Genomic DNA, 25,476 nt, shown 5'->3' on the forward strand with positions numbered 1-25,476 from the left:
GAAAGAACAGTGGGCCCAGGAGACCGGCGCTCAGCATGCGGAGGGCCTGCACCGGCACTGGTCTCTGAGTTCCCTCAGTATTTATTGATTACTATTTTCACTATCTCAGCAAGAGGAATGCGGTAGGAGAGCAGGGTGATAGTGAGGAGAAGGTCAGCAAGAAAACATGTGAGCAAAGGAATCTGTGTCACAAATAAGTTCAAGGGAAGGTACTATGCCTGGATTTGCACACAGGCCAGATTTATGCTTCTCTCCACCGAAAATCTCAGTGGAGGAAAGAATAACAAAGCAGCATTGCTGCCAATATATCTCGCCTCCCGCCACAGGGCGGTTTATCTCCTATCTCAGAATTGAACAAATGTACTATCGGGTTTTATACCGAGACCTTCAGTTTCAGGGGCAGGCAGGAGACAGAGGCCTTCCTCTATCTCAACTTCAAGAGGCCTTCCTCTTGGTTTACTAATCCTCCTCAGCACAGACCCTTCACGGGTGTCAGGCTGGGGGACGGTCAGGTCTTTCCCATCCCACGAGGCCATATCTCAGGCTACCACATGGGGAGAAACCTTGGACAATACCCGGCTTTCCAGGGCAGAGGTCCCTGCGGCTTTCCGCAGTGCATTGTGCCCCTGGTTTATCGAGAATGGAGAATGGCGATGACTTTTACCGAGCATACTGCCTGTAAACATTTTGCTAACAAGGCACATCCTGTACAGCCCTAGATCCCTTAAACCTTGATTCCATACAACACGTTTTTGTGAGCTCAAGTTTGGGGCAAAGTTACAGATTAACAGCATCTCAGGGCAAAGCAATTGTTCAGGGTACAAGTCAAAATGGAGTTTCTTATGTCTTCTTTTTCTACATAGACACAATAACAGTCTGATCTCTCTTTCTTTTCCCTACATATACGGCCATTCACACTTTGTTGAACCTAAGCATAAAAATGGACAGTTTCCTCTGTATCTGTGGCTCTTCATTCTGAAAGCTCCCGTGTCACAAAAAACTGTGATCAAATAAATGTATATGCTTTTTCTCCTTGTTAAAAAAAAAATACAAACATATTCAGGGCTGGGCATAGTGGCTCATGCCTGAAATCCTAGCACTTTGGAAGGCTAAGGTGGAAGAATCCCTTGAGCTCAGGGGTATGAGACCAGCCTAGGAAACAAAGTGAGACCCCATCTTGTTAAAAAATAATAACAGGCCGGGTGTGGTGGCTCACGTCTGTAATTCCAGCACTTTGGGAGGCCGAGACCGGTGGATCACTTGAAATCAGGAGTTTGAGACCAGCCTGACCAACATGGTGAAACCCCCTCTCTACTAAAAATACAAAAATTAGCGGGGCATGGTGGCAGGCGCCTGTAATTCCAGCTACTCGGGAGGCTGAGGCACGAGAATTGCTTGAACCCGGGAGGCAGAGGTTGTAGTGAGCTGACATCACAGCACTGCACTCCAGTCTAGGTGACAGAGCAAGACTCTGTCTCGAAAAATAATAATAATAATGCAAAATACAAAAGTGTACAAAGTAAAAAGCCAGGCACCCCCTCCCCACACCCAACCTCATTCATTGACCACCTAACATCTGTGGCCCTGTGTCCGCTGTCCTTCTCTGAGGATTCGGTGGGAAACAAGGTGGTTCCTGCCTGCATGGGACATGGGAGGGGCAGACAACCATTGAGTAGATAAATAAACAAGGTGATTTCAGAGAGAGAAGTGGAAGCGGTAAAAAAAAGAATCATTTTATGAACAGTGACAGGGTATCTCTTTGGATGAGGTGGTCAAGGGAGGAACAAAGATCTGAATGGTGAGAAGGAGGTTGTCAGGTTAAGATCAAGGAAAGTACTCCAGGTGAGGAACTGGCAAGGAGAAGGGTGTGGGGCCTCAGCCTGCTTACTGAACAAGGGCAGTAGCCTTGGGGCAGGGAGAGAAGGGCTTCCCCACCCCATCTCACTCCCCAGGGATTGCTGAGGTGACAGTTTTGGTTATGCTATGACACAGTTTTCTAGCAGCACACAAACGTTTATCTAATTTTCTTTCTTTCCTCTTTTTCTTTCTTTTCTTTTCTTTCTTTCTTCTCTTCCTCCCTCCCTCCTTTCCTTCTGTCTCTCTCTCCCTCCCTCCTTTCCTTCTTTCTCTCTCTCCCTCCCTCCCTCTTCTTTCTTTCTTTCTTTTTCTTTCTTTCTTCTTTCTCTTTCTTTCTTTTTCTTTCTCCTCCTCCCTCCCTCCTTTCTTTTTCTTTCTTTCTCTCTCTCTTTCTCTCCCTCCCTCCCTCTTCTCTCTCTGTCTTTCTTTGTCTTTCTCTTTCTCCTTCCTTCCTTCCTCCCTCCCTCCTCCCTTCCCTTCCCTTCGTTTCCTTCTTTCTTTCCTTTCTTCTTCCCTCCCTCCCTTCCTCCCTTCTTCCCTCCCTCCCTCTCTCCCTCTCTCCCTCCGTCCCTCTTTCCTTCCCTCCCTCTCTCTCTCCCTCTCTCTCTCCCTCGCTCTCTCTCTGTCTCTCTCTCTTTCTTCCATTTTTGAGATGGAGTTTCACTCTTGTTGCCTCAGGCTGGAGTGCAATGGTGCCATGTCAGCTCACTGCAACCTCCACCTCCCGGGTTCCAGCAATTCTCCTGCCTCAGCCTCCCGAGTAGCTGGGATTACAGGTGCCTGCCACCACGCCCAGATAATTTGTGTATTTTAGTAGAGACAGGATTTCATCATGTTGGCCAGGCTGGTCTTGAACTCCTGACCTCAGGTGATCCGCCTGCCTCGGCCTCCCAAAGTGCTGAGATTACAGGCATGAGCCACCGCGCCTGGCCTATTTCTTTTTTTTCTTTTCTTTTCTTTTTTTTTTGTGAGACAGAGTCTCACTCTGTCACCCAGGCTGGAGTGCAGTGATGCGATCTGGGGTCACTGCAACCTCTGCCTTCCAGGTTCAAGCAATTCTCCTGCCTCAGCCTCCTGAGTAGCTGGGATTACAGGCGTGCGCCACTGTGCCCGGGTAATTTTTTGTATTTTTAGTAGAGACGAGGTTTCGCCATGTAGCCAGGCTGGTCTAGAACTCCTGACCTCGAGTGATCCACCCACCTTGGCCTCCCAAAATGCCGGGATTATAGGCATGAGCCACTGTGCCTGGCCTAATTTTCTTCCTTTCAACTCTTAAAAACAAAAAAACAAGACTTTCTCCTGTGTTCCAAGTTGGTCTGTTCACTGGGTTCAGGCCTAGGAAGAAACACTAAGTGCAGAGTCACAGACTTTGGCCCTGCAAGAGAGAGCCGGACTCACTTGCAAAACTGGTTTTGTGTTATAAGCATGAAGCAGAAGTGGGGGTGGGAAGGGCAACTGGGAGACCAGAGGTTCAACTGCATTTCACAGAATCCAGAATGTCTGATACTGTCTACTTCTCAGGGTCACGAAAACCTAACCCCTTAGGTTCTGGTCCCAGCTCTGCCATCTGTCTGTCTGTGAGCTCTCCATTCAATTATTTTTCTCTCTGGTCCTCAGTCTCCCAATATGCAAAATGTGAATTTTCACAAAGTGAACATACCCATGCAGCCAGCACGCAGACCAAGAAAAAGAACAATTTCCAGAACCCTCCACAGCCTGTCCACTTCCAGTCACTTACCACCAAAAAGGTAACTATCTTGACTTCAAATTGCATAGTTTTACTTGTTTTTGAACTGTATATAAACAGAATAATATAGCATGCACTCTTTTATACCTTGCTTCTTTTGCTCAAAATTGTATTTGATACATCTATGTTGCTATGTGTAGTTGTAGTTAATCCATTCTCACACCTTTAGTATTCTATTATATAAATAGACCACATTTTACTGTTGATGAACATTTGGGTTATCTCCAATTTTGTTTATTACACTTCTTTTTTCTTTTTTTTTGGAGACAGAGTCTCGCTCTGTCGCCTAGGTTGGAGTGCAGTGGCGCCATCTTGGCTCACTGCAACCTCCCACCTCCCAGGTTCAAGCGATTCTCCTGCCTCAGCGTCTCAAGTAGCTGGGATTACAGGTGCCTGCCACCACGCCCGGATAATTTGTGTATTTTAGTAGAGATGGGATTTCATCATGTTGACCAGGCTGGTCTTGAACTCCTGAGCTCAGGTGATCCACCCACCTCGGCCTCCCAAAGTGCTGGGATTACAGGCATGAGCCACCATGCCCGGCCTTATTACATATATTATAAAATGCTGCTATGAACGCTGTTGAACATGTCTCTTATGAACATAGGTACTGTTGGGTAAATACTGTTGGGTAAATACCTAGGTGTGGAATCACAGGGTCATAAGGTATGCATATGTTCAGCTTTAGTAGATAGGGCCAGACCTTTTTTTTTCTTTTTTGGAGATAGGATCTCCCTCTGTAGCCCAGGCTGGAGTGCAGGCCAAACATGGCTCACTGCAGCCTCCACCTCCTGGACTCAGGCAATCCTCCTGCCTCAGCCTCCCAAGTAGCTGGGACCACGAGGTGTGTCACCACGCCCTGCTAATTTTATTTTTATTTTTTGGTAGAGACATGGTCTCACTGTGTTGCCTAGGCTGGAGCTAGACATTTTGTTTTCTTTCTTTCTTTCTTTTTTTTGTTCTTGTGGAGCCAGGCATTTTGAAAGGGTGTACCAGTAATATCTGGAGAGTTCCAGTTGTTCTACATTCTCAATACTTGACATTGTCCCATTGTCCTTGTAGTATTAGGCATTTTTAGGCATTTTTTTTTTCGAGATGGAGTCTTGCTCTGTTGCCCAGGCTGGAGTGCAGTGGCATGATCTCAGCTAACTGCAACCTCCGCCTCCTGGGTTCAAGCAATTCTCCTGCCTCAACCTCCTGAGTAGCTGGAATTACAAGCGCGCACCACCACACCTGGCTATTTTTTTGTCTGTGTGTTTTTAGTAGAGACAGGGTTTCACCATGTTGGCCAGGCTGGTCTCGAACTCCTGATCTCGTGATCCACCCACCTCGGCCTCCCAAAGTGCTGGGATTACAGGCATGAGCCACTGCCCCCAGCCAGTATTAGGCACTTTTGTGGATGTATTGTGGTATCTCATTGTGGTTTTAAGTTGAATTTCTCCACTAATGAAGATAACACTTTTTCATATATGTATTGGTTTTCATTTTTTATTTACATAGCCACACATGAATATATCCTTGTTACATATAATACATGAATAGAAATAATACATATAAAGCTAAAGTCCCTCTAAAATGAATCCCTTCACTAGTTTTATTTTTAATTGAAAAAAAATTTTTTTGTAGCAATGGGGTCTTGCTTTGTTGCCCAGGCTGGTCTTGAACTCCTGGTCTCAAGCAATCCTGCCACCTTGGCCTCCTAAAGCACTGGGATTACAGATGTGAGCCACCATGCCCAGCTCCTTCCCGAGTTTTGAGCACTGGGCTTGGAGTTAAGAGACCTGAATTCCAGCCTTGGTCTGCCACTGACTAGATTGCTGTCTGATTTTGGACGGGTCACCTCTCTGGGTCTGTCTCCCCATCTGTAAAATCAGAGTGTTTAACTAGATAGTCTCTAAGGATCTTTTTTCTTTAATATTCTGATCACTGTTTCTGTGATCCTAAGAACCTCCATTAGGTAAAAATGGCCATTTGCCTTACTATCCATTCTTTCCATCTTCCTTAGTAACTGAACTCCCGAGTTTTAGTTGAGCATATGGCTGGCCCACTAGACTATTTCCAGCCTCCCTTACAACTGGGCATGACCATGTGACTAATTTGAGACAAGGGTGTGTAGACAGAAATGATGTGTGCAACTTTTGGGTCATGACTTTATAAAGAAGGGTCATGCCCTCCACTTGCTCTTCTCTTCCTGCTGGCTGGAAAGAGGACCTGATGATGGGAACTGGCCCAGCCATTTGGTTTGTTTTGTTTTTCAGATAGGGTCTCACACTGTTTCCCATGCTACAGTGCAGGGGCGCAATCACGACTCACTGCATCCTTGACCTCTTGGGCTCGCTCCTCCCTCAGCCTCCTGAGTAACTGGGACCACAGGCATGCGCCACCACACCCAGATAATTCTGTATTTTTTGTAGAGACGTGGTTTCCTCATGTTGCCTAAGCTAGTCTCAAACTCTTGGACTCGAGTGACCCACCCATCTCAGCCTCCCAAAGTGTTGGGATTACAGATGTGAGCCAGTGTGCCCAGCACCAGCCATCTTTGTTCATGAGATGGAGGCCAAGATATGTTGACGATGACAGAACAAGGCAAGAGCTGAGACCCCTCACAACATATCGCTGACATATCAGCCCTGGATTGCTTAGAAGTAAATTTTCATCTCAAGCTATCATTATTTCGGCTTTTGTTATATCCACTGAACCTGAATCCTGATTAATACAGAGTGACTGAAGAATGACTTTTTTTTTTTGAGACAAAGTCTGACTCTGTTGCCCAGGATGGGGTGTAGCGGCACGATCTCGGCTCACTGCAACCTCTGCATCCCGGGTTCAAGTGATTCTCCTGCCTCAGCCTCCCAAGTAGGTGGGACTACAGGCGCCTGCCACCATGCCCGGCTAATTTTTTGTAGTTTTAGTAGAGATGGGGTTTTGCCATGTTGGCCAGGCTGGTCTTGAACTCCTGACCTCAAGTGATCCGCCTGCCTTGGCCTCCCAAAGTGCTGGGATTACAGGTGTGAGCCACCACGCCCAGCTTCAAGAATGACTTTAGATTGGGTGTTGGGTCAGGTTTCTCGGAGGAAGGGACGCTTTGAGCTAGATCTTAACAAGAGAGACAGCCATATAGATTTAGGGGAAAAGCATTCCAAGCCAAGGAGGCCACAGGTGCAAAAGCTCAGTCCAAGACAGCATTCTGTGTAATGAGGCCTACCTGGTCAATCGTGGCGCCCCCATCTCCCATCCCATTGTTTACAGTGACTGAGCCAAGAGTGGACCATGTGGCCTGAACAGGCCCAATCAGACACCTCCAGAGATTTGCTGTGTGAGTGATGGGACAGAAAGGCTCCTTCTCTGGGATTACAAATCTTAATGACTAAGCCTAGAATTATTGAGGATCATGTTGCTGGCAAGTGGCAAAAACCCACCTGAATATAAAGCTGGGGCAAACACAGACGAGTTAGAAAGGGACAGAGTCCTCCATGGGGTTTGACCCTGGGTCCAACCACACTTGTCCTTATTTCAATCCAGTTATGAAAACCCATTATGTCCTTCTTCGCTATTGAACTGGATTTCCATCACTTGCAACCAAGTAGGTGCCTGGTCTCCCCCTATAACTGGGGCTAATTGTAGATGGTCCCCGAACTATGATCATTCAACTCACAATTTTTGACTTTACAACAGTATGAAACAAGACATTCAGTAGAAACTGTACTTCAGATATTGAATTTTGATTCAAAATTCTTTATAACTTTATTACAATATAGATTTTGTGTTGGAAAGTTTTGCCCACTGTAGGCTAATGTAAGTGTTCTGAGCATGTTTAAGGCAGGCTAGGCTAAGCTATGTTTGGTAGGTTAGGTATATTAAATACATTTTTGACTTATGATCATATTTTCCACTTATGATGGGTTTATCAGGATGCAAACCCATCACATAAATGGAGGGATATCTGTAAAACATTGTTAGACCTATAATTTTACTGCTGATTATTGGGAGGTGGTATGGCACAGTGGTTAGGGGCAGAGGCCTTAGAGTTGGACTACATGGGTTCAAATCCCAGCTTGGCTGTTTTCTGTGTGGTTCTAACCCAGTTCTGCCAAAACTTGTTGAGTGGCCTTAGGTGAGTCACATAAACTCTCTAGATATAGCTTCCTCATTGCAAAATGTCTCAAGCTAAGTTTAGTATTCTCCCTCCACCCTGACCCTGCTTCTGTTCCTCTTTCAGGCTGTCCCATCTCAGTAAATGGCCCATCAGCCACCCAGAAGGTCAAGCCAGATTCATCCTTCACATCTAATCTACCTTCTAAACACATCCACAATCCATTCCCCTTTCTCCATCCCCACTGTCCCCGCTCCAGTCCATGCCATCAAGACTTTTCATTTGCACTTTGCCACAGAGCTGTTAAAATACTTTTACAAACTGCAAATTTGATTGAGTCACTCTGAAAAGGTGAATGTGGCCCTTGACCTCTGCATGGTTTGGTCCTGGTCTGTCTCTCTCCACTCAGTTCAGGCCATCCTCTCAGTGCTCCAGACAGGCTAGCCTTGCATTCCTCCAGCTAGAAGGAGCCCCAGGGCCTTTGCACAACTCCTCCCTCTCCCTGGAATGCTCTTCCCCAATTGTCTTAGCTTGATGGCTCACCCTTCAGGTCTAGGCTCAAATGTCAGTCCTTCAGGGAAGTATTTTCTGATCCTTCAAAGCAGGTCAGGTCCTGGTGACCTCCTTCACAGCACCTGTCACCACATCACTGGTGCATGTCTGCCTCCTTCCCAACTACCGTTTCAAGAGAGGCCCCTTCCCTGTTGTTCTTTGTCTCAGACCCCTTCTTTCCTTCAAAGCACTTATCACAATTTGTAACTGCTTTATTTCTTTGTTTTCTTCTTAGCTGTCTCCCCTATTCTCTTTGTATAATCTCTATGAAGAGACAAGCTGAGGTCTGTCCTGCTGTATTCCCAGGACCCAGCACTGAACCTACGAACAGAGCAGAGATTCTCAAAAAGTATCTCTTGAATAAAAAGTGTTTGTGGTGGTGGCATCTCTAGCAGTCAGGAACTCCCTCTTTGCCTCTGAGTTTTGATCCTCAGGCAGTATTTCTGCTGGTTAATGAGTAATTCTTCTCTGGGTTTATGGTTCAGAGTAGAATAGGAGACCTCAGGCAGCCTGGCAACCTCCGGCCTTGTGGGAAATGCCTTCCAGTGGAATTGCAGCAAATTTCAACTCTAACCCAGGGATATCGATCTAGGCCTCATTCCCACACCCAGCTCTGCTGCCAGAAGCGTTCCAAGGCTTCTCATGCCCCAAGATCTCACTGCTCTCTTCTTCCCCTAATGCTCCAAGACCCTCTCCCAGCCAGGCCCCAAAGGCTGTGCCCCCGACGCCAGGTTGCTTTCAAGCTGAAGCCACACCAGAGGAAAAAGCTGAGGGTGGCAAAGGTGAGCCTCACGGCTGACCGAGGGGAGGGGTGGGGAAGCTTGGGAGAGCTCATAGGATGCAGCTGCGAGTTACAAGAGTTAGCATGCTGGCAAAACCACCCAGGGCTGCTGGGCCCCGCTAGCATGTGAGCAGGAAGAGGGCATGAGGGCACAGTTCTAAAAGCAGCATTTACTTTGGTTTTCACTTCTCTGAGGCCCCGGGAACATTTTAAAGTTCTAGTTCTTGGGCCTGGCATGGTCTCCATCATTCCTCCTTCAGCCACTGCAGCAGCTGCGGTGTGTAGTAGGTGATGATGATGTCAGCACCTGTGTTGGGAGAGATGCAGAAAGTTGCTGGGGGGACGGTGATCAGCTCTGAGCACACCTTCTGCGATGCGAAGGCCAGGCGGGGAAGAAGGCTACCATGAAGAGGCATAGCCTGTGGGCACACCACATGAGACAGAGCCCGGCTTTGGGCAATTCTATTTCTTGGGCAAGTCATTTTCTCTTTTGGGGCCTCAGTTTACCAAAGAATAAAATGCACAGTAAAGGAAATAGGTAAGAGGCAAGTTCCTTCCCATGCTGGTGTGCAATTCTAACAAAATGAGCCCCCTTTATGGAGTGATATTACCTCATTTAATCCTCAGGACAACCATGCACCAGGTATCTTATCCCCAGTTATCCAGTTATGGGTGAGGACACTGAGGTTCAGAGAAGTGGCTTGCCCACGTTCTCACAACCAAAAATGAATGAAGGGCTCTGCTTGCTTCACCGGGCCGTGTTCTATGCTGCAGTTCCATATCTCTTCCTCAATGTGTGTCTGTTTAGATCACTAGTAATTCCTGGAATAAGACTCCAAGCTCTTAGGACTTCGTTCCCCGATCTAGGCAGAGTGCTTATCAGTCCCTGTGGTGCAGGTCAAAACACCCCACCCCTGCCTGCCTACCTGCTCTGCGGAAGGCAGTCATGGCCTCCAGTACGGCAGCCTTGAGATCAAATGCCCCAGCCTGGGCTCCATGCCACAGCATGGCAAACTCTCCAGAGACGTGGTACACGGCGAGAGGGAGGTCGGGGTGCTGCAGGGAAGCAGACAGGGAGACAGGCTGAAATGGAGGGTGGATGTGGCTCTGGGGGCGTCCCTTCCCCCCTGCTCAATCTGTGACCATCTTGAGCCCCGTGTCCTGGGTTACTGCGGCTGGCAGCCTGGCCCACTCTTGAACTGTTAGAGCAGGGCTGTTTGAGGCTCCTGCAAGCCCTGACACAGAAGGCCATGATGGTTCCTGGGCAGGGAGGGGGAGGAGAGGATGCGTGCTCAAGGGCAAACTGCTTCCAACTCTGAGATTCCAGAGTCTGTGAAAAACTCTGTCCCAGCCCCCTGAGCCCCCTTTGCCTCGGACCTGTGCTCACCTTGTCCTTTACCTCCCGCACGATGTCCAGGTAGGGCATTCCCGGCTTCACCATGAGCATGTCTGCTCCTTCCCGTACATCCCGGTCCTAAGGGATGAGGGTAGAGTGTGGGTGGTGCCTGGGAAGGGGCTGAGGGTGGGGCTCAAGTCCTAGTCACTCACCACAGCTCGGAGAGCCAGGCCTCGTGCTCCAGGGGGCAGCTGGTAGCAGCGGCGGTCCCCAAAAGCTGGGCTTGACTTAGCCGCATCCCTGCAAAGCAGAGTCATCAGGGTGGGCTCCAGCTTTGGGCCAAAGGGCCAGGGCTTTAATAGCAGACCCCTGCCCACCCCTGCTCACCGGAAAGGGCCATAGAAACAGGAAGCAAACTTGGCACTGTAGCTCATCACTGACACCTATGGGGAGACAATGGGGGTCTTGGCTTATTCGGCCCTTGCCAGGTGTCCCAGGGTGATGTGGCAGGGAGAGAAAGAACCTAGGCTGGGAAGGACACTGCCTGTGTTCTGGTCCTGTTGGAGTGCTGGGCTTGATTTCCCCGTCAGAGGCCTAGAGGTTGACATGGTTCCCCAAAGCCTCATCCAGCACTGTCTTCAGTTCTGTGATTCTTTTTTTTTTTTGAGATGGAGTCTAGCTCTGTCGCCCAGGCTGGAGTGCAGTGGCATGATCTCAGCTCACTGCCTCCTGGGTTCAAGCGATTCTCCTGCCTCAGCCTCCCCAGTAGCTGGGATTACAGGCGCCTGAAACCACGCCCAGCTAATTTTGGTGTTTTTAGTAGAGATGGGGTTTCACCATGTTGGCCAGGCTGGTCTTGAACTCCTGACCTTAAGTGATCCACCCGCCTCAGCCTCCCGAAGTGCTGGGATTACAGGTGTGAGCCACCACGCCCGACAGTTCTGTGATTCTTAGCAGACACGGGGGCAGGGCTAGTGCAGACTATCTCCTGCTGGCCCCGTGCTGCATTCCCTGCCCTTACCCTGTTGCCAAGTCCATGTGCCATCAGGGCCTCTTTGATGGCTTCCACGCGTCCATCCATCATGTCCGACGGGGCTACCACCTGACATCCTGGGGGGCAGAGGGTGGCCTTCAGAACTCTGGGACCTCCTAGCCACTCTGCCACCTCCCTGACCCAGAGGTGCCCATCCCTGCTGGTGGTTCACTCACCTGCCTTGGCATACGCCAATGCCACCTCAGCCAGCCGCTGGCGGCTCTCCTCAGCCCGGAATGCTCCATTTTCACTCAGGAGCCCTGCAGGACAGATGACTGGGTTTTGGGGAGCACCTTGGGCCCTGGCCTGTCCCCACCCTGGTGAGAAGTGGGCAGTAGGAGTGTGGGTGGCAGCAGGGCTGGTGGGAGGAAGGGAACTCACCGCAGTGACCATGGGAGGTGTAGGGACACAGGCAGACGTCACAGGCCACCAGGAGGCTGGGGAAGGTCTTCCTCAACAGATGGATCGCCTCAATAGCTGGGGACTCCTCGGAGTCAGCTGCGGAACCCCGCTCGTCCTAGGGGCAGGGGAGGGACAAAGCAGTGTGTCTGTTACATGTAGCTTTGGAAGGCAGGACGGCAGCCATCACAGAGCATAGCTCTGGCCTTCTCCTTCATCATCACAGCCCCTGGATAAGGAAGCACAGAGGACTAACCCTACATGGGTGCTGACTTAAGGGCAAGGACCATGTCCATTCACCTGTGGCCCCAGGGCCAGCACAATGTGGGAGTGAGGATGTAGTCAGTGTGGACCCTCAGTCCACCCTCACCCAACCTCCCTTCCTTTTTCTGTTTTTATTGGAGACAGGGTCTTGCTCTGTCGCCCAGGCTAGAGTGCACTGGCGTGATTTTGGCTCACTGCAGCCTCGACTTTTTGGGCTCCAGCGATCCACCTCTCCACCTCCCGAGTAGCTGGGACTACAGGCACATACCACCACACCCAGCTAACTTTTGTATTTTTTGTAGAGATGGGTTTTGCCATGTTGTCCAGGCTGGTCTCAAAATCCTGGGCTCAAGTGATCCACCCACTTTGGCCTCCCAAAGTGCTGGGATTACGGGCGTGAGCGCGACCTCCCTTCTTAGCCCTTCCTTTGATTCTTCACCTTGGGAACTCTGCTGGGGACGCCAAAGATCAAGACACAGCGTAGGCCCTCTTCCACCAAGGGCCTCAGCATCTCTTCCAGCCTGTTCACACCATACCTGTGTGGGTGTGGGTAGAGGGGTTGAAGGAAGGCAGGTCCCAGGCAAAGGTCCTCCGGACCCCACCACACTGTGCCTCTGTTAGAAACCAAGCTGCATATGGCACCAGGAGGGCTCAAGCCCCCAGGACAGGAAGGGGCAGGGATGCATCCACTAAATAGGAGGGAAGACCGAGGCCTTGAGTAGCAGAGCTCTGGAATTTGGCTGTGGAAGGCTCCTTCGAGGCCCTCTTTTTGAACTCCCATCTGCAGTTCAGCTCCCTTCTGCAACAGCCTCTGCCACGACGCCTTGGGTGATGGGTAGCTCTTTACTTTATGGGGCTGCCCCTTCCACTGTGGAACAGCTCTGGCCCCGGGGAAACCCTTTCCTCTACTGAGCTAATGTCTGCCTGTCCGCATCTTCTACTTCCTAGGTCTGCTTCTGCCTCCCAGCACTTCCACCTGTGGAATCTCTCCCTCCACCACTCCCTGGCCCCCTAACTCCACGTCTCCTACCTGGCCACTCCTGGGAGGCTGGCGATAGGCTGTATGTCATCAGGAACATCCCTGCAAGAGCGGGGGTGGGATATGGATTGGTGGCTGTGGGAAGGGCCAGTGGTGAGGGGGCGACTGAGAGGGATGGTTGGGAAGCAGGGAAGAAATATGGAAGTAAGGATGGTGGGAGAAGGATGGGATCCAGTGTCTGGCTTCCCTGCCTGGCCAAGCCCAGGGCCTGAAATAATAATAGGAACAACAAGAATAACAGTGACAACACTAGCTAAAAGAACGGTAATTACAGGAAGGAATTAAGTGGTTAAGAACTTGGACTCTGAATTCGGCAGGTCTTTGCTTTCTATCCCAGCCACTTACTGCTTGGGTGACCGTGGCCAAGTTCTATCATCTCTTTGAGCCTTAGGCCTTCATCTGTATCATGCGTGGTTAATTCATTCATTCAACAAATATTTATTGAGTACTTATTATGTGCCAAGTACTGTTCTAGGCCCTGATGATACAACAGTGAACAAAATAGACAAACATCCCCGCCCTCATGGAGCCGATGTTCTAGAGAATAGCTACTCCTTCTTCATACAAATGCTCTCAGAATTGAATGAGATAATGTGTGTAGGTGCTTAGCATAGTACCTCGTACATAGTAAGTACTCAGTAAATGTCTGCGTTATTATTAACAATCACGATTGCCATCTCTTACAGGTACATAGCACTTTACAACCTACAGAGCACCTTCTCAGCTTCTGTCTTATTGCAAGAGCTCAGGAATGGCAGGCAAGGGTTATTCTTCTAATTTTCCAAATGGGATGAATGAGTTCTTTCAAAGTTTGTTTTGTTCCTAAGATTCCTGTCCTTAATCCAAATAGGCTGCTTCCAGTACCTTGAATTTCAAGCTGACAGCTCACTTTGCCACCCCCAGCAATAGTGATGCCCGCTCCAGTCAACACTCCCTCCCCAACCCCAACCAGCAGAGCAGAGGCCTGGCCCATTCTTGGAGACTCACGTGACAAAGATGGGGTAGATGAGGTTGGAGGCATTGAGCGTGGTGGTGGCTGTCTGCCAGGCCCGAAGCAGTGGGTGGAAGTAGCCGCTGTGCAGAACAGACTGGGGCTGCATGGCGTGGGCCAGTGGGCACAGGGGCATCAGTTGGTTGGAACTGAGGGCTCCTGGGGCATTGGCTGCAGGCTGTCTGTGGGGGTGATGGGTGGCACATGAGACATAGTCCCTGTCCTCAGGAGATGGTCACATCTGGAAGACAGGTCTTCCAGATTCCTGCCTCCCCTCTCTCTAGCCCAATGCTACTCACAGCATGGTTCACCAATCCCTGCTGGTCAACAAGGTAAGTTGAGAAATGAAAGTAAGTCTTCAGAAACTTTCATGACAATCAGAATCCAATGATATAAAATTTGGGCTTGTATTTTATGTGACTGCTTTTTGTTCATTATTATCTTTTAAAGTAAACATCTGAGCAAGCAATGACTGTTTAAAAAAAATTATTTTCTTTCTTTTTTTTTTCAGACAGGGTCTCTGTCGCCCAGGCTGCAGTGCAGTGGTGCAATCTCGACTCACTGCAGCCTTGACCTCCCGGGCTCAACTGTTTCTCCCAACTCAGCCTCCCAAGTAGCTGGGACTACAGGTGTGCACCACAACACCCAGCTAATTTTTGCATTTTTTGTAGAGATGGAGGTCTTGCCATGCTGCCCAGGCTGGTCTCGAACTCCTGGGCTCAAGCAATCTGCCCGCCTCGGCCTCCCAAAGTGCTGGGATTACAGGCGTGAGCCATGGTGCTTGGCCAAAAAAATAATTTTCTAGCGGGGCATGGTGGCTCACGCCTGTAATCCCAGCACTTTGGGAGGCTGAGGTGGCAGGACTCCTTGAGCCCAGGAGTTCGTGACCAGCCTGGGCAACATGGCAAGACCCTATATCTACAAAAAGTTTAAAAATCAGCCAGGTGTGGTGGTCCACACCTGTAGTCCCAGCTACTCAGGAGGCTAAAGCAAGAGGATCGCTTGAGCCCAGGAGTTCAAGGTTGCAGTAAACTATGATTGCACCACTGCACTCCAGCCTGGGCGAGAGAGGGAGACCTGTCTCTAAAAAATAATAATAATTTTATTTTGTTGCATTTTATCAAAGAATCAATAAATTGGAAATAGAAAGAAAAAAAAGAACTAATCTTACCTTATGCATAGTTTAAGAAGCACTGATCTAGCCAACATTTAAACTTTGTTTATTCCACAAAAAATGCCCGTGTTCATGGCAGAACTTTTAGAAAAGTGCAGATAAGCAAAAAGAGAAAAATCCCCTGCAATTCTACCTCTAGAGAAAAGTACTGTTGGCCACGGATGGCGGCTCATGCCTATAATCTCAGCACTTTGGGAAGCTGAGGTGGGCAGATCACTTGAGGTCAGGAGTTTGAGACCAGCCTGGCCAACATGGTGAAACCCCACCTCTACTAAAAATACAAAAAAAATTAGCTGGGCTGGGCGTGGTGGCACGTGCCTCTAATCCCAGCTAGTGGGGAGGCTGAGGCAGGAGAACCGCTTGAACCCAGGAGGAGGAGGTTGCAGTAAGCCAAGGTCACGCCACTGCACTCCAGCCTGGGTGACAGAGCAAGACTTCATTCAAAAAAAAAAAAAGAAAGAAAGAAAGAAAAGAGAAAAGTACTTGGGACATGGACTTCTTGTTAGGTACAATGCACACCAATAGGAGAAAATAATACCATTCATGTTAGATAGACAGACACATACACTATGTATAGAGTGCCACCAAATCTTTTCTAGCCCAAGGAGTTTCCTGGGCTCCACGAGCACAAGCTACACCTTCTTGCTTTCCTCACCTTGTCCCTTTACCTGAAAGGCTGTGCTCTCCCCACAGCCTCCGCATACCCAAATCTACAGGGTTCTCCTTCCCTCTCCCACTGAGGCTTTCTTGTCCAGATTGCAGTCTCTCTTATGTAAGTTATTTGTGGACCTGTCTTATCTCGTGCCAGTAGACAGAGCTTCTGCAGGGCAAGGTCCAGAGTTGGTTCATTTTTGCCTCCCCCACAGTGCTCTGTCACACACTGACCTTGGCACACAGTAAATATTTAATTATGTGAAGTACAAAAATATGTCCCAAATGCCAAATTAGTGGATACAAGACAGAAGGAAGCTGGGGCATTAACATTTGTTTCTTGAGCACCTACTGTGTGCCAGACCACGCCTGGCATTTTCACAGGTGATTTCTCATCGAGTGGGCACTACAGTCCTGGGAGGCAGGGCTGATTGAGTGCATGGAGCCTGACCAGAAGTGAGCCATGGCTCCACTGGGAGTGAGGAGGTCAGAAGAGGCATATTAGAAGAAGACAGGGGCCGGGCGTGGTGGCTCACACCTGTAACCCCAGCACTTTGGGAGGCCGAGGCGGGTAGATCACTTGAGGTCAGGAGTTTGAGACCAGGCTGGCCAATCTGGTGAAACACCGTCTCTACTAAAAATACAAAAATTATGCCAGGCACGGTGGCTCACGCCTGTAATCCCAGCACTTTGGGAGGCCGAGGCGGGTGGATCACTTGAGGTTAGGAGTTTGAGACCAGCCTGACCAACACGGTGAAACCCCATCTCTACTAAAAATAAAAAAAATTAGCCAGGTGTGGTGGCACATACCTGTAATCCCAGCTACTTCAGAAGCTGAGACAGGAGAATCCTTTGAACTTGGGAGGTGGAGGTTGCAGTGAGCCAAGATCGTGCCATTGCACTCCAGCATGGGCAACAAGAGAGAAACTCCATCTCACAATAAATAAATAAATAGAAATAAAAATAAAAATACAAAAATTGGCTGGGTGTGGTGGTGTGCACCAGTAGTCAGAGTTCCTCTGGAGGCTGAGGCAGGAGAATCGATTGAACCTAGGAGGCAGAGGTTGCAGTGAGCCGAGAGTGCACCATTGCACTCTAGCCTGGGCGACAGTGTGAGACTCCATCTCAAAAAAAAAAAAAAAAAAAAAAAGAAAATGCCAGGGCGTTGAACTTGGTTTTGCAGGATGAGTGGGTTCAGCCTGGTGGAGAGAAGGGGGCCAATATTTCCTTAGGAAGGGAAGAAAGGGGCAAAGGTGCAGAAGGAGGATGGCTGTGGACTGTTCTGAGGAGCTGAGGAGGCAATCAAGGCAAGTGTGTATGGAGGGGGTGGATGAGAGGGGGCCAGGCTGAGGCTGTGGGAAGATTTCTGAGCAGTGGGTAGGGTTAGTGGCCTGGTTGACACCTGGCTTTAGGAAGATCAATCCTGCAGGCTGAGCAAGGCAGACGGGAAGCAGAGGAATGCAGAGGCTGGGGAGGCTGCGGGCAGAGAAGGAAGGGGCGTCTTAAGGCAGCCAACAGGCAGTGTCTTAGGGTGGATGCTCTAGGCCTGCCTGCCTGACCTGAAGGGCAGCAGAGACAGGGACAGGGCAGGAAGAGGGCAGTGGGGAGCTGGGCTTGGAGAGGAGGTGGAGAGCTCTGTTTTAGACACTTCCTTTTGGAGGTGCCTGGGAGACTATCCCATAGCCAAAGGATGGGGAGGGGCGGGGAAGAGCCACAAAAATGGGGGCTGGCAGGCCTGAGTCCAACTGCTTTTTGTACGAATGGGACCTCAAGGTCCAGAGAGGGGCAAGGACTTACCCAAAGCCACACAGTGAGTAGAAGGACTAGAACCCTGGTGTGTTAACTCCTAGGTGAACTGGGAGATCCTTTGGTAGGTTGGAGTCAAGTCAGATGTTGAAGCCAGGTCTAATCCCTCTGATTTGCTTCCCAGAAAACCACCTTTGTAACAGGTCCTTGGCTTCTGGAATCCAAAGCTGCATTCCCATGGCCTCAACTCCTCATTGCTTTCAGGAGGCTGAGGCAACAACTGCCTCCTGCTTATCAGAAACAGTGGGGCAGGGCTGCCTAGGAACTGGCTGCCCTTCTCCCCATAGTCTCTTAGGCCCCTTTAGCTGCCCCCAGTCATCTCAGGGGCCCATTTTATCCAGTCTTCCTCCTTGGTAGGATGGGGTTATCACAAGTCACACAGGGGCCAGCCCTGCTGCCACACCCCTGGGTGGGCCAGCCCCATCACCTGACACAGGGCCAGGCCAGGCCTCCCCAATCATGTCTCAACCTCCAAACAGACAATTATTCAGTAGATAGGAGGTCCCAGCTGCCCATTTCGTACTTGATTTTGCTCTCATGTCTGCCAGGAGTTTTTTTTCCTTTCCTTTTCTTTTTTTTTTTTGAGACAGAGGCTGGCTCTGTCACCCAGGCTGGAGTGCAGTGGTTCGATCTCAGCTCACTGCAACCTCCACCTCCTGGGTTCAAGCGATTCTCCTGCCTCAGCCTCCCAAGTAGATGGGACTACAGGCACGCATGACCGTGCTTGGCTAATTTTTGTATTTTTAGTAGAGACAGAGTTTCACCATGTTGGCCAGGCTGGTCTCAACTCCTGACTTCAAGTGAACAACTGGCTCCTGCTTAACAGAAACCCTGGGGCAGGGCTGCCTAGGAGCCTGAGACCGGGGCAGGGTTAGAGTAAAGGGAACAGTCTCACTACAGCAGTCCACTTTGATCTGTTTTTGAATTTTAAGATTCAGAGACAGATTTGATTTGAGAAATGGGTGTTAGTGCTGAAAATATTAAAAGCTTGAAAATTGCCAATCCTGTTTAATCCCTTACACTTTAATGTGGAAAATGGGGTATAGAGAGGCAACGGGACTTTTGGAGATCACAGCGAGTGACATACAGAGCTATAAACTGACCCTGCAGCTCCTGGCTTCTCTTTCAGTGCCCTGATACCTACACCATAGAGTCATTCCATTGTAAGAGGTGCTTAATAAGTGGAGTTTCCCACTCCACTCTGAGTGGGAAAACACCCCCTGAATCACATATTGGCAGAGCCAAATGCAGGATGGGTTTTGCTTTGCAAAAAGGCCCTTAGAGTTTGGGAGAATTTCACAGACTGGGAGGGCACTTCTCCCAAATCAAGCGAGCTTGCAAACCACAACTTAAATCCCTGTGACATCACCACACTGAAGACAGGAGCGAGCCACCAGGAGGTCCAGCACCTCTGCCCACCCACATCAGACAGGTTAGCTTTGCTGGGACGCAGAGTATAGGGCGGTGCAGAAAGAACCATGTTTCAGGGTCAGACAGTCCCAGGTTTGGTCTATGCTCTGCTGTGTAATTCTGGGCAAAGTCATTGACTTTTCAGTGTTCATTTCATAATCTACAAAATAGGCATGATATCTCTAACTTGCAAGGCTGTGGAGATTATTGATAGGGATGAGGTAGGTGTCTGGCACCACGTAGCTGCACAGTAAACATGTAGCTAATTTTATTACTCTTAGGAGTGCGGCTGGGTTTCCAGATGTCCTGGCACAGCTCTGTGCCTTCTGCGCCTCACCAGATGGGAATATGCACTCAAACCCTTGTGGGCCACAGAGTTTTCCAAGATTTCTGAAGTGGAGTCCCTGCCTTCCAGCAGGTTATGTGGTGGAGGAAAAACAAAATAATCACCACCTGGCTGCCAGAGTAGGGGGTGGACCAGGTGCTGTCAGAGGGACTGTGTCTCTGAGTCAAGGGTGGTTTCATGGAAGAGGGGACAGTGAAGGATAAGAAGTGTTTCAGATTTAGGCCGGGCGCGATGGCTCACGCCTGTAATCCCAGCACTTTGGGAGGCCGAGGCGGGTGGATCACGAGGTCAGGAGATCGAGACCACGGTGAAACCCCGTCTCTACTAAAAATACAAAAAAAAATTAACCGGGCGTGGTGGCGGGCGCCTGTAGTCCCAGCTACTCCGGAGGCTGAGGCAGGAGAATGGCGTGAACCTGGGAGGCGGAGCTTGCGGCGAGCCAAGATTGTGCCACTGCACTCCAGCCTGGGCGACAGAGCGAGACTCCGTCTCAAAAAAAAAAAAAAAAAAAAAAGTGTTTCAGATTTAATATGAAAGTATCTCCTCCTATGGAAGGCAACATCCCCAAACTGGGAGTAACTGAAGTTGGGCCCTGAGCGCTGCCACCAGGAGGGGCTAAAAGACTCATGTGCCACCCCCAACCCCCCCAAGTTATACTATGCTGAGGATTCCAGAGGCTGTGGGTCTTGGCACAGAGGGTTAGGACCTGCTGCCAGCCTTGGCAGGCTCTGCCACTGGCCAGGGACGAGGCAGTCAGGAGAGCCAGCTAGGTAGAAGGTGGCCAGAACTGAGAAATCCAAAGCCCCACAAAGGCCCAGGAGAGCGGCTGTCACGCAGTTCTGAAAAGAGATGAAGTGTTTATTCAGCCAACCCACATTTCTTGAATATCTACTATGGGCCTGCTGAAGTGCTAGACACAGGGATTAAAGAGAAGAATGAGACCCCAGCCTTGCCCTGGGGCTTTGAAGAGCCTGATCGCCTCTGGGGTTAGCCATTTAGACATAGGAGAAGCTGCCATTCCCAGAATCCTAGAATATCTTGGCTAAGAGGCTTCTTAAAGTTTGCTGATCGTATCACTGACGCAAGGGTGAAACTGGGCTCAGAGAGGGGTAGACACAGGCCCAGGATCACGCAGTGGGTCAGCGGCAGATCTGGGGGAAGGTCTCCAGCAGCCCAGTCCTCAGTGCCCACCATGACACCTCCATACTTTAAGGATAGATATCAAATCTGTTTCCCAGCAGGTTGGGCTTGTGGAGAGCTTTGGGTGAGCCAGACTCTGGGCCTGGCTGCTGTTGGTAGCAGGATGGTTAAGTGTGTGGGCTCTGGAGTCTGATAGATGTGGGTACAAATCCTAGTTCTGTAGCTTTCTAGTTGTGTGACCTCAGTTTCTTCGTTTAGTAAATGGGGACTAGAACCGACCTCAATGGGTTGTTGTAAGAAATGAATGGGTCAGGCCGGACGTGGTGGCTCACGCCTGTAATCCCAGCACTTTGGGAGGCCGAGGCGAGCGAATCACCTGAGGTCGGGAGTTCGAGACTAGCCTGACCAACAGGGAGAAACCCCATCTCTACTGAAAATACAAAAATTAGCTGGTGTGGTGGCACACGCCTGTAATCCCAGCTGCTTGGCAGGCTGAGGCAGGAGAATCGCTTGAACCCGGGAGGCGGAGGTTGCAGTGAGTGGAGATCGCGCCACTGCACTCCAGCCTGGGCAACAAGGCGAAACTCCGTCTCAAAAATAAATAAATAAATAAAATAAATGAATGGTCAATGCACGCAACGCTTAGTACAAAACGGCTGTTATTGTTTTCACCTCCCTACCCCCCCACCAACCACCACCCGCACCTCGGGCTCTGCCTCGATGGAGTCTGCCCAAGCAGTATCCGAGAGGGTGAACCCCAGAAAAGAGGCGCGAAGCTCCGAACCCGGGCCCCCAACCCCGGCTGGAGCGGGACAATCCAGCCCAAACAGACGCTCCACGGGACTCCGTGCACGGCTGCACCGCCAGGGCTTCAGGCGCACAGCACAATCTGGGGACGCAGGACTCTTGGTGCCACAGTCCCCGCCTCGCCCTGGAGCCGCCCTCCAAGCCCGCCATCTCCCCGCATCCAGCCCCCGCTCACCTGCCTCCCTAAGGGCTCCCGGCCGCTGCTCCTGTCACCGCTGTCTCCCGCCCGGGTCTCCCAGAGACCGCGTAAGAGCGGCGGGGGGGCTCACCCGGAAGCAGCTTCCCCACGGCCCGCCCCCTCCACAGTCCAGGCCACGCCCCCTGAAGGAGCTCTTCTGGGGGGCTCCTCCGCTCCAGCCGCGGCCCCGCCCACACGCAACGAGGCCTAGCCAATTGGGTGTGTCGAGGGCCTGGAGGGCCCGCCCGTCCCCGCTCCGGGCCCTGCGCTTGTGCAGCGAACCGCAGGAGGGAGGCCACGAGGGGGCGCAGGAACCGCGTGGGAGGGTCCCAGGGTGTGAGCCGGCCTCGGAGGCGGTTACAGCCCAGGGTTCACTTCACAGCATTCCTTTTCCCAGCCTAGGGCAAACTTGGCTCTGGTTAATGGCTTGGTGAAAGAATAATTGGATGTCAAAGCCGTTAAAACAGCACCATTATGCCTAACACAGTATTAGCTAAGTCCATTCTTGCGGACTAAGCTAAAGTTGTTGAGTTCAGCGCCAGGCTTCCAAGTTTTCAGAGAAAATTTGTACCAACGTCATTTATTTATCAGGGTACGGCAATGCTATGAGTTGAGAGATGTGATGTGAAAGACATGGGCGTTTAGGAAAACTCCAAGTCTTGATAGGGGCATCAGACCTATGATAGGTACAATGATAGATCCGATCAAATGTTTGTATGGATATTGGAGATGTGCAGAGGCAAGAAGGATCTGGTGAGGCTTATGGGGCCTGGGTAAACTAGTAGGATTAGATGGGTAAAATAGCGATCGGGGATCATCGCCCTAGCGAAGGAATGCCTTTCAAGTCGTTCTTCAGGGATTATTGAAAAGTTGACTTTGAAATGTAGAGGACATTAGTGGGTTACATTACACATATCCTCAGATTTTATTTCTCAGACCGGTTCGGTGGCTCACGTCTGTAATCCCAGCACTTTGGGCGGATCTCTTGAGGTCAGGAGTTCGAGACCAGCCTGACCAACATGGTGAAACCCTGTCTCTACTAAAAATACAAAAAATTAGCCGGGCGTGGTGGCGGGCTCCTGTAATCCCAGCTACTTGGGAGGCTGAGGCAAGAGAATCGCTTGAATCCGGAAGGCGGAGGTTGTAATGGGCTGAGATCATGCCACTGCATTCCAGCCTGGGTGACAGAGGGAGACTCTGTCTCAAAAAAAAAAAAAATTTTTTTAATTTCTCAAAATCTGTACCCCAAACCTGTTGTATACTTTATATTTTAAATTTAGTAAGGCTAGGGAAATATGGCACTGCTTAGTTTCCAGCTACTAGAGTTCTGATCTGTATTCAACAAGGAATGGGGTAGAAAGCAAATAATGTTTGCTGTGCATTAAAGAGTCAGGGACAGCACCATGCATTTTACATTCATTTATCTAATCTTGACAGCAACGATGTTACTATTCTCACTTTACGGACTGGGAAAACAATTGCCAGCTAGATTAAATAATTTGCCCCATGTTACATTGGGCTCTTTCTGCAATGCCTGCTAATAACCACGCTCCATAGGGGCAATTATTTGTTTTTTCCTAGATTCCCGGCCCGACATTTCTTTCCTGACACCCGTTCCCTCCCTGAGGTTATTGATAACTAAAAATAATTAGAACCGTCTAAGAACCCAAATAGAATGGGAAATTTTAAAATGTTGCTGTTTGGTGTAGCCTATTTCCCCCATGTCTTTTCTTGTTCTTGACTGAAAGACCTGTTCCCACTCTCCCCCCAGCCTCCACCTTTTGAAACATTTTACCTTAATCTTTCAGTATTGTGAATGCAATAATATGAATAAATCTTAAGCATATTGTTGAGTAAAAGAAGTGAGACACGAAAGAGTATATAATATGATTTCATTTATATTAACTACACAATCAAGCAAAATTAAGCTGTGCTGTTAGGACTCAGAATAGTGATTTCCACTGGGGAGATGGGGAGGATTGAAAGGGAGATTAGGCTGGGCGTGGTGGCTCACGCCTGTAATCCTAGCCCTTTGAGAGGCCAAGGCTGGTGGATCGCTTGAGCCCAAGAGTTCAAGACCAACCTTGGCAACATGGCGAAACGGTCTCTACAAAAATTACAAAAATTAGCTGGGCATGGTGCTGGACACCTGTAGTCCCAGCTACTTGGGAGGCTGAGATGGGAGGATTGCTTGAGCCTGGGAGGTCAAAGCTGCAGTAAACTGTGATCATACCACTATACTCCAGCCTGGGTGACAGAGCAAGATCCTGTCTCCAAAAAAAAAAAAAAAAAAAAAAAGGCGGCAAGGGGAGACTAAAGAGGTTTCTTTGGATGCAGTTAATGTTTATTGGTCTGGGTGTGAGTTACATGGCTGTGTTTAATTTGTGAAAATTCATTAAGCTCCACACTTATTTGTGTCTTTTAGTATGTATATTGTGTTTCAATAAAAAATTTAAACTATTCTGAGTGTCTCCTAGGTAGGTATATGGCATTGTGCTAAATGCTGTGAAAAGCATAAAAAAGAAACAAGAAAGAAAGCAGACTGCTGATTGCCAGGGTCTGAGGAAAATGTTTTGAAACTAGATAGAGGTAGTGGTTGCACAACATTGTGAATGTTCTAAATGCCACCGAATTGCTCATTTAAAAGTGGTTCATTCTATGTTCTTTGAATTTCATCTCAGTCTTAGAAAGTGAGTTCACTAGATGCAATGTGGTATTCTGAGTTGGCCCCTGTAATCGAAAAAGGACATAAGTAGAGAAACTGTTGAAATATAAAAAGCTTATTAAAAAAAAAAAACAACGGAGCAAGGCCAAAGTTCATTGGAACAGAATCCCAGTTTTCATAAATTCGTGGTAAGATCTTGAGCAAGTCACTTCTCTCTGAAGAACCTCAATTTCCTATCAGTAAAAATAGGAGGTTAGGTTCAAAAGTAGCTTTGAATGGGTTGGGACGAGAACCCTCCTACCTCCCGAATTCCAAATCAGAATCTCTGGGCATGAAGGGCCATGGTAAAAAAGTGAAACATTACCTTAGCCTAGTAAGGAACTTGAAAAGTCCAGATACCACTACAGTAATGATAGAAGTGTGGTGGGGGGAAAACTGGTGGATGATGTCAAAAATTTTTCCCAGTTGTTAAATTCTGTAGTTTTTTTTTTTTTTTTTTTTTGAGACAGAGTCTTGCTCTGTCACACAGGCTGGAGTGCAGTGGCGCAGTCTCAGATCACTGCAACCTCTGCCTCCCGGGTTCAAGCGATTCTCCTGCCTCAGCCTCCCAAGTAGCTGGAACTACAGGCTACCATGCCTGGCTAATTTTTGTATTTTTAGTACAGAAGGGATTCCCCATATTGACCAGGCTGGTCTCGAACTCCTGACCTCGTGATGAGCCTGCCTCGGCCTCCCAAAGTACTGGGATTACAGGTGTCAGCCACCACGCCCGGCCAAATTCTGTAGTTTTAAAATAATAGTTCCTATTTTCAGGAAACGATTTTCTTAGGTAGTCCAAGTTTGGTGATGAATGGGGCAGAATTAACTAAAGCCATATGGAAGAGTTCTTTTGGGGATTCATCGTTGACTAGAGCACACAGCCTTGTTAGAGAGTGGCAGGTTAAAATAGGTAGCAGGGCGAGCCCTTCTCATGCAGGCTTTGAATAATAGGTTTAAGTATAGATTTGATTTAATAGGAAACAAGGAGGGTCTGTAACCCAGCAATGCTCCAGGAAGATCCACGTGCCAAGTAATCCACAGATGAGGCTAGGGGAAGTGGAGATGAGGCAGGGGACTGAGCTTAAAGGAAGCCACAGGAGTTGAGTAGTGTTCATGGAAATTAAGAAAGGATGTTTCTACTGTGAAGGAAAAAGCTATTAGATCTAAT

At 49.2% G+C, this 25,476-nt stretch overlaps 2 protein-coding genes across 7 annotated transcripts in view; one reads left to right on the forward strand and one right to left on the reverse strand.

Moving 5' to 3' along the window:
- Window positions 1–3,825, forward strand: part of BSPRY (B-box and SPRY domain containing) — a 42,700-nt gene extending 38,875 nt beyond the window's left edge. Inside the window, exon 5 of the mRNA XM_030817665.1 lies at window positions 3,475–3,825. Coding sequence (XP_030673525.1) covers window positions 3,475–3,496 — 22 coding nt within the window. The 3' untranslated portion in view covers window positions 3,497–3,825. The remainder of the gene's footprint in view (window positions 1–3,474) is intronic.
- Window positions 3,826–7,305: 3,480 nt separating this feature from the next.
- On the reverse strand, window positions 7,306–21,733 carry ALAD (aminolevulinate dehydratase). Of its 6 annotated transcripts, XM_030817670.1 has the most exons (13): window positions 21,602–21,695; window positions 17,715–17,943; window positions 14,089–14,274; window positions 13,093–13,143; window positions 12,502–12,598; window positions 11,781–11,916; window positions 11,576–11,659; window positions 11,388–11,476; window positions 10,754–10,809; window positions 10,579–10,666; window positions 10,418–10,504; window positions 9,957–10,086; window positions 7,306–9,337 (listed from the first exon to the last, which is right to left on the reverse strand). In XM_030817670.1, the coding sequence occupies exons 3-13, from the start codon at window positions 14,226–14,228 to the stop codon at window positions 9,276–9,278; spliced, it is 1,020 nt and encodes a 339-aa protein (XP_030673530.1). In that variant the 5' UTR covers window positions 14,229–14,274; window positions 17,715–17,943; window positions 21,602–21,695; the 3' UTR covers window positions 7,306–9,275. The 6 variants fall into 6 exon arrangements, 5 of the variants coding, with proteins under 5 accessions (XP_030673530.1, XP_003264077.1, XP_003264078.1 ...); XM_003264029.4 differs by lacking the exon at window positions 17,715–17,943 and having other exon boundaries at window positions 21,602–21,733; XM_003264030.4 differs by lacking the exon at window positions 17,715–17,943 and having other exon boundaries at window positions 13,093–13,309; window positions 21,602–21,730.
- Between the last annotated feature and the right edge of the window lie 3,743 nt (window positions 21,734–25,476).

This window comes from Nomascus leucogenys, chromosome 8 (assembly GCF_006542625.1).
Source record: "Nomascus leucogenys isolate Asia chromosome 8, Asia_NLE_v1, whole genome shotgun sequence".
Lineage (NCBI taxonomy): Eukaryota > Metazoa > Chordata > Mammalia > Primates > Hylobatidae > Nomascus > Nomascus leucogenys.

Excerpts from the sequence above, each read along its gene's own strand:
- ALAD (XM_003264030.4), bottom strand. The coding sequence starts at position 14,122 with ATGCCTCCAACCTCATCTACCCCATCTTTGTCAC. Across the intron at positions 13,310-14,088 it reads ATCTACCCCATCTTTGTCAC|GCCCTGGGCTTGGCCAGGCA; the intron begins GTGAGTCTCCAA and ends TTATTATTTCAG. Across the intron at positions 12,599-13,092 it reads AGCCTCCCAGGAGTGGCCAG|GTATGGTGTGAACAGGCTGG; the intron begins GTAGGAGACGTG and ends ACACCCACACAG.